Source organism: Populus euphratica, unplaced genomic scaffold (assembly GCF_000495115.2).
Source record: "Populus euphratica unplaced genomic scaffold, PopEup_1.0 scaffold108.1, whole genome shotgun sequence".
Classification (NCBI taxonomy): Eukaryota; Viridiplantae; Streptophyta; class Magnoliopsida; order Malpighiales; family Salicaceae; genus Populus; species Populus euphratica.
Genome location: NW_011499996.1, coordinates 153,023 through 164,135, shown reverse-complemented (window position 1 = coordinate 164,135; position 11,113 = coordinate 153,023). Strand labels below are relative to the sequence as shown.

Here is an 11,113-nt window from a genome sequence, read left to right as displayed (position 1 = left end):
TAACTTGAAGCATAGAACAAAAATGATGGGCTTCTATTATAGTGACCCACTAGATGCACATCCGTATTTTAAAGAAAAAGGAGTGTCTAGGTTACAGCGCCAATCAAATTTAAGAAGTTAATTTTATTTTCAATGAATGAAAAAAATAAATAGCCATCTTAAACAGACTAATTCTCTTTTTAAAATGACCAATATAACCTTGGAAAAAATAATAAAATTAAATAAAAAATAATTAAAAACAATATAAGAGAACCAAAATTAACATTATATACATGTAATTTGAGTAATGAAAAGATCATCTCATATCAACGTATCAAATTTATAATCCATATCAAGAAATTAATATAACTCAACAAAAAAAAATTAAAACAAATCACAAAATTAATTTTATATAAAAAAACAATATTTAAATAACACCTCTCATTATTTTTTTAAATTAATCACTTGAGATATTAGACCAAAAGCACTATACATGAAAAAATTATAAAACCTAAAATATACTAATAAATCTCTTTCTTTCATTTTTCCTTGTTTTTTTTTTTCTTAGAATAAATCTCTTACTTTTCCGGTTGATACCAGAATTTAATGGTATTGTTATAATCTAATTTTTATTTATTTATTTTTAATAAAAAAACCAAGAATAAAAAATTAAAAATTAAAAAATTAAGAAGCAAAGATCAATTAAATGATAAAATTAAAAAGAAAAATAATTTTACAAAATAACAAAAAACTCAAGAGTAATAGACTATATGTTTGAATTAAGAAAAGAGATTGAAAATCAATAAAATTTGTATAAAAAATTAAAAATTAAAAAAATAAGAATTAAAATGAAAAAATAATATGGGACAAGATAAAATTAAAAAAATCAAAACTTAAAAAAAACCAAGAATAAAAAATTAAAAATAAAAAAATAAAAAATCAAATCTTAAAAAAAATTCAACTGTTTTGAAAACTTGAAGGATGGGGTGAAAAAAAAAAGACAAAAAACAAAAAACCACCCATTACTGACACACACCAGTTAAAGACGAACAGACTGTCAAGAAGTTCCTAAGGCCACCCAAGAAGCTACCACGTGCGTTACCCAAACACAACGAGCAACATTTACGTGTAATGCACGTGTTAATTATTTTTTAAATAATATTTATTATATAATAAAGTATAAATCAGCCTCTCAGCCCACTTAATAATAACAAAAAATATATATAGTAAAATAACAAAAATACCCTATATATCATTTTGACTCCAAAGATAATTTTGTATGTTTACTTTCAAGTAAAAAAAAAACCCCTTTAATCTCCTACCCGCCAAACGTTTCTGTTACAAGAGCAAAACCGTAATCCAGGGTACCCAGTCTAGAGCTACAGCGATTGGCCATGTTGATTTCACCATAATTTCGCTATTTTGTTATGTTATTTGGCGAGGGGAATAAAATCAAAATAAAAATTGATTGGTTAGCCATAAATGTATATTCAGACATGAGCCTAGACCTTTGTTTAAGAAATGAGCTGTCAGAGAAGAGTGGTGCAGTTGGGATGGGTAACCTCATTCTTGATTACCCGGGTGTTATAAGACCCACATAATCCACACTTATGATATAACCAGTGGAATTGTGCAGACCCCTTCTGATCACAATCATTGCACAGTATATCCTGCATTAAAATATGAACATCACAGGTCTCAACGTGGAGTATAATCAAGAAGATAAACAACCACTTCTGAATTAGACTATAATTAAACAACGATGGCTAGATTTTAATTTGTCCTAGTAATGCAGCACAAGTTGAATGCTTTCACTCAGTTTTAATCTCAGTAAAAGCCGCAATCCCCTCGGGAATTAAGAAAAACCCATTCCTTCTTTCATGTAAATGGAAAGAAGAAATTTCACCGGGAAACTGGCACGCTTGTGAGAAATCCGGCGGGGGAAAAAGCGAAGAGATCTCAAGTTTGTGTGGATAGGGTATGAACACATAATTCTGGGAACCCATACAAATCTATTGCAATGAAGGGTTTCTTTCTGTTCCTCTCCTTTCTGTTTTTTGGATCAATAAAAAAAGATTGAAAGAGATAGCTCTGTAAACTATAATTGAGATATTTTCTTGTTTCAGTAGAAAAAAATGCTGCGTTATGATGACTTTCACTAGAATGCAAAGCACCGGAGAGATCAATTGTAGAGGCAGGAGTACCTGACAACGATCCCTGTATTCCTCTGGCAGCTCCTCAGCAGCCAACAGCGCATCAAGCATGCCGAAATAAACCTGGGTGGGTTTACAATAATTGTTATAATAACATAACGGATGCTTCACGCATTTCATAGCCAAGTAAACAGAAAGACTACGATGACAAAATTTTGTGCCTATCATTATATTAATGATTCAGTAGAATTTAACAAATAATGCTGATGGGATGTATCCTGTGCAGGATGGAGAGGATAGACTTTATAGTTCTATAGCGCAAGGATGAAATCCATCAAAACAATTATGATACCTGAACCACAAGAAAGTTCTTATAAACTAGTCAACTGTGTATTAGATCTTTCTTGTTGCCCAAGGGAATGAAGTTCACGTTTAATGGGTATTGTCGAATGTGCAAAAGATCCTCGATTACCTTTAGAATTTTATTGTTTAGAAGGGAATTTATCCTAACGATGAATTTCTGTTCTAACAGGGAAGAATGTTTCCTTGAGGATAGGAAGAAGCTGTCCAACCTTTTCCTTCAATCAGCAAGAGCACAAGGAAACAGCAAATGGCAGTCATTCGAGTGGTCCCCATAAAGCCATTGGAAAAGCTAAATCAAACTGAAAATTCTAGTCTTCTTGGTATCAAAAGAATAAACAACCAATAAGCATCCTAGAAAAGCTAGGTAAATTCTGTAAAATATATAATTATGGGTTGGGGAAATCCAATTCTCGACAAGTAACAATACTTGTTTGTTTATCCCCAATTTCTAAACCTTCCTCTCTTGGTAAAAGGCATTCTAGTTCAACTGATCATCAATTTCACTGTCATCTCCTCAAGTGCCCCTGGTGAGATACAAACTATATTACAATGAACAAGGTAATGCACATCTCTGACGACAACAACTATAGCAAGAAATTGTGCTCTTACCGCCATATCTCCCAAGGATTTGCAGCATATTGGGCAAGTATAGTGACTGCAAGTGTATGCCTACAGAACATGAGATGGAGGAGAAAAATAAGCCACCTTTCTGAAATGCACGAATCAAGATAAATGAAGAAAAACGGATGAAACATGTACTGAAAACAAGAGAGGGTATACAAAACCTGAAAGCATGAGGAATGCATATAATGGCCACAAGGTAATGCTCTGACTGTTGCACTTGATGTGAATAAAAAATCGCAGCAAATGGGGCAGTTAGTTTCTAAACCTTTCTCCAGGCACTTGTGGTTCACTAACTTAATCCCCAAACAACAGTTGCAAGTCATGCAATGAAAGAAATCAATACCAAGACCCTTCCCAACACGGCATAAATTGCAAAATGGGCAATGATATACACTCCTGAAGTCGGAAATACATTCATGAAAAAAGTAAAATGACTAACAAAACCATAATAGAAACAAAAGCTAACATAGAAATGTTCAATAATAAGATGGTTGTCATTCAAAAGCAAACTAACCAGCTCAATTTTAGTTTTCAAGAAATTCTATCAACTTGAAATGCCAGACTTTCAGAGGAAATAGAACCTACTTTTGAGCAATGCAAATATGTTCTGTCCATCAATATTTGATATCACACAGTTTCCCCATATGTATTTCCTAATTTAGTGAACACGACAAGTCATGAGGAATGAGATTATGATTACATCGAAATCACATGGCAAGTTTTTTTTTTTTTTTCCTAATTTTTCCAGTTAGAATAGGCAATACCAGTTCTCCGTCCCTAGACTTCTTGAAATGTCATTTCAATTCCTTCAAGGAATGGTACACCGATCCTCCCTAATCTGACTTCTTCTTACAGTATGATTATTAATTTCTTATTCAATTTGGCCTGTCAGGAGAAATGGATGGCTTTAGCATGTGATGCCCAGCAAGTAAAGCATGTCAGAGCCAACACCAATGCACAAGGTGCAAAATTTATGGTTTGTGGCACCTGATTGATGCCAATGTCAGTTAGAAGCAGAAAACTACAAGTTTCCACACATAGGCTGCTGAAGTTAACTACCCATCATAATAATTCAGTATTCAAATGATTAATTAGGATAGACAAAGATAATGCAAATTTGAAGCTATACAAACATTTAGAGTGACTTATATCTATTTAAGTGGCAAGTGGCATTCTAGGAATTTAAGATGGAACTCTTTTTTGGATATATAGATATATATATATATATTCAAGTAGATGTGAACTCCAGTTACAGCAGATGAATTTAATATGCCCAAGGTTCTTTAGTTTCTTTCCACATATCTAAGCAATAGATAACCATCACAAAAGAAATCAAGCTGTTTCTGGACCAGGGAAAAGGACCTCTATCTATTCATGTTATTTGTTCATTCTCAAGCCAAAGCAACATTAAAATAATAAAACAAGTTTTAAATGTTTTCTGTTCATTGAATCTAATGAGTTTGACAATTGGTTGATAGAAAAGTTAGAATTGCATACCTTTCATCATCAAAAAACTTGCATATGTTGCAATAATATTTCGCCATTGAAAGACCATTGCATGTTGGTGTTGCACAGATTTGCCCTACTGGTTGGACCTTCAGGCAGCGCATGCACATCATTTCCAGTGTTGCTTTTCTACGGTGATTGAACAAAACATCATACATTCAGAATTCACTTGAAACCTGAAATGCTACGAATCATATCAAGCTTTACCTGTCCATCGTGTGATCGCTAACTTTGTCATGGCAAAATCTGCAAGCAAACAGCTTACCACAGCAAGAAGCACGAAGTTTACAGTTTCTCTTGTAGTGTTCACACCCATATACTTGTTTTTCAGGGTCTCGAAATGTTGGGAAGCATCCCATTACATCAGCAGTAGTAGAATTTTCCCCTGCAGTTTCTTGAGGTGACTTCTGCTGAGCAGCTATCCAGCGGCTAGAACAAACCATTTACATAACAGTAGAATTCATGATCAGGAAAGTAAGGCCTTCTTTAAGAAAGATAAAAAAAGAGCTAGCAACTAAATAATCCAAGCACGTGCTAAGGTATCAGATTGGAGAAAAATAAAGAACATCATAATCACCAGAAAATAACCTTGTTAGAAGGTTTTGAACAAGATAGGATTTTCTCCTAGGATCAAGAGTTGAGTCCCTATAAACCTTTCTAATCTCATATTCAAGCTCATTTTGATTCATGCGGAAGATATCTTTCCACCCAGGCTTAAACAGATCACTTTGGTCTAAACTTTCTTGAAACTCTCTGCCTGTAATAAGAAGAGCTGAAATTAGTGAAATACTCATCATTAGCCTGCAACCAATCATGCCTTTGCTAGAAAAAATCAAATAAACATGGCATTGCACAGTATTTCAAGCAAAAACCAAAATCTCTTATGCAGGAGATACCTTCTTCTTTATAAATTGTATCTCCTGATGGTTCAGTCTGCACAAGTGATGCTGAAGTTTCTTTCCAGCATTCATTAAGCCACTCATTAAACATTGTGTTTCTTGTTGCCTGTTTCCATGTGTCCATCATTTTATTTTGTTCGTCTTGAGTCAGGGCAGAAGTTACCCAAGGCAACATAGATTGCAGTACTTCAGCCCCTGTGGTCCCAATTATGCGACCAACTAACCTGTCTTGCTCCTGAATTGAAAAATGCCTGCCAAACAGTGGCCACAACTCAAGTTCTTCTCTATTAATATGTTGATCTAAAGTAACTCTTATAGATTTGCACATCCATTGAATCTTAGTGGCTAGCTCATTGTACTTTCCCATGTAATCATTGAGATGGCCAATAGAATGCTCCAGGGTACTTCCTGTTGGGTCCTCCATCACTTGAAACTTCCGCAAATTTTCATGAAGGTCTGAAAGCTCAGAAAGGACAAATGAAATGTCTTCAAATAATTCTTCCTCCTGCTTATGGTCTAGTGTATAAGAATGGCTAACATTATGAAGTGCCTCTTTAGCCTCTAATGCTGGAAAAACAATTTCATCCTCAGCATTGCTATGAGCTCTGTATAAGCCCCATAATAGACGGAATCTTCCAATGAACTGCTGAAGAAATTCCTCATCGCAATCACTGAGGTTTCCAGATTCAACATCAAGATACTCCAAGTCTTTGCTTATGGCTTTATGAAATTTAAAAATAGTATCTATCGGTCGTTCTGTATACCCCATATCAGAAGACACCGTATCTGCTTCCCAGACAAAAAGACTGGAGTTAAGGGCTGGAGCAGAGGATTTGACAGATAAAGATCGCAAAGACTTGGTTGTGGAAAGAGAAGTCAATCCCAGATTTTTTCTGTTTACTCCCAAACCTGGGACACAACAAGACCGATCAGAACAAGATGGTTCATGGGCATCTGGAGTCTCTATGGGGTTGCAGACTTTGCTATTTTTGCAAGATCCTGAGATGTTTCTTTTTTGTGGCCTTTTGATACCTTCACTGATTGACACAGGACTATCCTCTGAACAAAACACACACAAACGGGCACAGCATGATGGAACAAATTTTTCCTCAATATCAGCTGGACAGCAATGGATTGCACTTGAAGACAAACACACACCTTGGCTATGACCCTTGCATGCCCAACCAGTAAAAAGAGTTACAAGAGCTGTGTCTACTGCTGGAGCTGAGCCAAAGTAACTCATTAGAATTGAGTAAGTAATAGTGATTTTTTAATAGAAAGTATTCATAATATGTGGCTACAAGAAGCATAATATAGAAACCTGCTGATTGCATATTTTTTAGGAAATTCCTGGCCTCGTGTTCTGTTAGCAACCCCACCAGCCATGGCAAGACACGCTCAATCACTTTCAAAGGCATCATGCACAAGCTCTGGTATAAAAGTTCCTTCTGTTTTCTGAAGCTAAAATGCTTACGGGCAAGTGGAAGAACCTAGAAATGCAAGGAGCTTAGCATACAGAATTGAAGAATCAAAAGGGGATGTTTGGCGCTAAAGTTTTCTAGTCATGCAACACCAGTGACTTGTCTTTAAAAGACCAGAGTGTCTAATACAATCTTTCTAAGAACCAGGTGATGTATTTTATGTTTTAACTAAGCACCTCCATACATTATCAAACCCTCCAACTCCCATGACTGGCTCCTTTTGACAAGACATAGTGATGCTAGTTCAGTATTACTGGAAAATTGATGCATGACTTGGTGAAAATGCCGAACATCCCTTGAAAGAGATATTGTCTAAAGAAGGAAAGCTAACCTGAATTTCCTCATTGTGGAAGTGCCTTTGTATAGTTTCTATTATTTGATCAGCATGCGAGCAGAGCTTTGCATAAAAATCAGCTACAGAGTTAGAGCTTGCACCTGCACTTTGAATGCTTTCAATTATACTTCTGAACTCGTTAAATTGATTTTCTTCTTCTGCATGCTCTTTTGAGAATGAAAATTCTCCACCTACAGCAGGAAATATGACTTTGTCCTCAGCAATACTGTAATCAGAAAAGGAAAAATGTTTCAGACAGAGAGTTCAAATCACGACTAAGATTTATATGACAATTGAAAAGTTCAAAATTGGCATGTTGAACATTTGAAAATACAGTATGGTGCCCAACAGATCCATGTCGAAACAGAATAATTGCATGCATGTTGTTCTGCTTCTGGGGCTTTTCCAGGAGTCTTTCAGATACACCATTATCATGTAACAGCATCTATGTGGCAGATGATAATTTTATAGAAGCCTAGGCAAGCTTATTTCAGCATACTCCGACCTATGAAGATAAACATTTATTCTAAGAATAATGATGCACTACAATATCTCCCAATTATGAGAGGAACAAATAATTCTAGATCATATATGGGTATGACAAAATTAAGAAGTTAAGAAAAGGCAAAAAGAAAAAGGTGCGAAATAAATATCTCTTTGGCTGCAAAGTTAAACAATAGAAAGGAAAAATACCTGTGGAAGATGCAAACTTCAGCAATGAATTGCAGCCGCTCATCAAATGCTGATAAATTAGTAAAATCTCCAGAGCTTTGTATCTTCTTAGCCTCATCAGCTATTTCATTTAACTCCCTCTTAATAGCATTATGCCAAAGAAGAATTTCATCTATTGGATTTGTTTCCATGGTATCAGAATCCTCATTACTTGGCTCCAAATATTTCCTTTTCCCAGTCTTGGATTTCTTACAGGTACATTTTTCTTTATCCAGTTCCAAAGTTAACATGCTAGTAGGAGAATCCTTCTGGCTTAAAACCTCATGATTATCTACATAACTTTCAACTGCATCTGTGCTCTTCTTCCCTTCCATCCAGGTGAAAATAACCTATTTTGAGAAAGCATTTTAATCAACCACACATGCTGTGCATAATATATCCAACATGGGGGGACATGATGGATGAAAAGTGCTTGCCTGTTGCAGAAGCTTTTCATTTGGAATTATCATGCTTAGGCACTTGAGCATGTCTTGGTATTCAACTGGTGAAATAGAGGATGAAAGCCAAGGAAGAAACTCAGCCAACATGTTAACAGGAATGCTGCATATAAACTGCCAGATTAGAGATGCCTGCTCCTCGACTGAGAACTTCTCAATAAGCAAGGGAAAAACCTGACATATCAAATAGTGAAATGACTAAAATAGATATTTGCAACATTCTTATGCCTGGAATAAATAATTGTTAAAACCTAAGTATCGTGCTGTAACCTATCCAAAGGTATTCTCTGCTCCAACGATCATTTCCTTCCTGCTAAAAGGCCATTTGTTTTGCCTTTATGGTATTTCAATGATATGGTAAATTAAACTATCTGGAAGAGAAATGATCTCACCTTTCTTTGAAGAGATTTCATATTCACAACATGCTACCAGATTGGCAAGAATCATATATGATAATTCAGTTCCACTCATTGATGCACAAGGATACACAAGAAAGACATGTGGATACATTACTTTCTATACAAGATCAAACTGTCACACACTTCCCTTGGTCCTAATGCACCCGATACATCATATTATATTTTTTAAATTGTTACCTTTATGAAACTTTCCTCCTTTCATGTAACTGATACATCCATGCTCTGACACATTATATGGCAGCTGCATGCCTATTCTATTGTTTCATTGTATTGTGCCTGACTGTCACAAGGTAAGCGCCCTCTTCCCTCCCCCTCCCCAACCACAAGCTCAAGAATTTCTTCCACATATAAGAATTTTTATCTTGAAAAATATAGAGTATACATCCTTTGTATGCACAGCCATCACACTAAGTCCATGACGAGAAATCGAAACCATACATGAAATGTGGACAAAGAGACTCCTAGCATCAAGTCAAATGGCTAGAATGTAAACTAGAGAAGCATATGGCAATTCAGGAGATTATCCAAAACAATAGAATAGCATCCCTTGATTTGAGATAGAGAAAATTTACAAAGATTGAGTTCTGAACCTATAATTGACAGCATTTTTCAACTAAAGAGCTAGAGCTGAATTAAACCTACATATATATATATATATATATAGTCGAAATTTAGGTAATGAGTCCCTCAGCTGGAAAAAAAAAACGTCATGACATCTTAAAAATGCTTCTCTAATGTATTAATTACAACATTATTTTTTCAACATGCAAGTTATATCTACCCATCAATTACATGCCATATCTCATAAATAAAGAGTATTCTCATTGAACTGTGTAGACGGAAAGTAAATAAAGGGCAAAAACGAAACCTCACCTGCTGCTCTTCCTTGGCCATATGCTGACTAAGTGATGTCTGAAGGACTCTGGTACAGGATGCTAACTCACGTGGAAAACTTTCATCATTTTGAGTGTAAGAATTTAGAAGCTCAAATAATTGATCGAAAAGATTGCTTTCACCCTTGTGTTCTAATGAATACGAGTTTGCCACATTCTTCACACGATTATCAAGAGCTGGAAAGATAACCTGCAAAACAAAATCAATATCTTTTTCTTTATTTTATTATTATTATAACAACTACTACTACTACAGTACAAGTTTCCAAAAAATTTCAAGTTATTATCCTTATACCAATTATTTACACACACACACACACAGAGTACTTTCTTTAAATCATAATTAATTACTATACCTGCAAACAAAAACATTAAACAGTTATTATTAAAAAAACCAAAGGATACACAAAAAAGCAAAAACGAAAAAGGCAGACCTCATCTTCAGCATTAGAGTGATACTTAGAAACCAAGCGGAGAAACCGGTAACGTTGAAAGAGCGGTTTAATCTCCACAGTCTGATGACCGGTAGCAAAAGCCAGGGTTAATAGGTGGAGCGTGTCAAGCTCATTCCGAATCGCCTTATGAAAGTACAAAAATATCAAAATCGGCGATTTCGTGTCTTCTCCTTCGCTTTCGAAACCACCTTTCGAATCCACTCTCTTCGCCGATTTTGACAAAACTACTCCCTCTCCACACTGCTGTATTTCCGGTAAGGACGTCGCCATTTTCGAAAAGCACTCTCTCCACTCACATAAAAAAAATATATATATATTTTTTAAATCTTTGTTTGGCAGTTAGTTTTGCTTTGTGTTTTTTTTCTCTGTGTCTGTTTTGTTCATGGAGATATGGCTGATAAGGGAGCGTACTGATAAGGGAGGTAAGTTTATATAGTTGGATTGGTGCCACGTGGAAGACCAGTTGACACGGTGGATAGTGACGTAAGCAGGAGTTAGTATTTTTTTAAATGATTACACGTGAGGGAAAGATATGGCACGTGAGGAAGGGTGAGGTGCTACTCTTTAATGTAGACGGTCAAAATTTGAATGAAAAGTTAAAACAAAGCAGCTCGAGGAGGGGAGTACTGACTCCAGAGTGACTTCTGACCTATGTAGCTGTTGAGGCGTGTAAAATTAAACCACTCCAAAAGTTAAACATATCACTTGCCCGCGGCTCATATCAAATATTTTTAATATAAAAAAATTAAATATTATTAATATATTTTCTAGAAAAAAAGTAATTATGAATTAAAAATGTAATGCATAACATATTTCTAAAAAATATTAATACCATAGT

The 11,113-nt window shown here is 35.2% G+C and overlaps 1 protein-coding gene across 8 annotated transcripts; it reads right to left on the bottom strand.

Moving 5' to 3' along the window:
- Positions 1-1,426: 1,426 nt before the first annotated feature.
- BTS (zinc finger protein-like protein) lies at positions 1,427-10,632 on the bottom strand. 8 transcript variants are annotated; one of them, XM_011047534.1, is made up of 15 exons: positions 10,255-10,632; positions 9,801-10,010; positions 8,488-8,682; positions 8,033-8,400; positions 7,337-7,565; positions 6,846-7,014; positions 6,683-6,748; positions 5,522-6,583; positions 5,214-5,382; positions 4,833-5,054; positions 4,617-4,754; positions 3,281-3,515; positions 3,105-3,164; positions 2,184-2,255; positions 1,427-1,649 (listed from the first exon to the last, which is right to left on the bottom strand). In XM_011047534.1, the coding sequence occupies exons 1-15, from the start codon at positions 10,543-10,545 to the stop codon at positions 1,509-1,511; spliced, it is 3,627 nt and encodes a 1,208-aa protein (XP_011045836.1). In that variant the 5' UTR covers positions 10,546-10,632; the 3' UTR covers positions 1,427-1,508. The 8 variants fall into 8 exon arrangements, with proteins under 8 accessions (XP_011045836.1, XP_011045835.1, XP_011045838.1 ...); XM_011047533.1 differs by having other exon boundaries at positions 5,522-6,748; XM_011047536.1 differs by lacking the exon at positions 3,281-3,515 and having other exon boundaries at positions 5,522-6,748.
- Positions 10,633-11,113: the final 481 nt, after the last annotated feature.

Coding starts and splice junctions, on each gene's coding strand:
- BTS (XM_011047533.1), bottom strand. CDS start 10,545: ATGGCGACGTCCTTACCGGAAATACAGCAGTGTGGAGAGGGAGTAGTT. Junction 7,566..8,032: donor GAAGTTTGCATCTTCCACAG/GTATTTTTCCTT, acceptor TTCTGATTACAG/TATTGCTGAGGACAAAGTCA. Junction 1,650..2,183: donor AATACAGGGATCGTTGTCAG/GTACTCCTGCCT, acceptor ATTTTAATGCAG/GATATACTGTGCAATGATTG.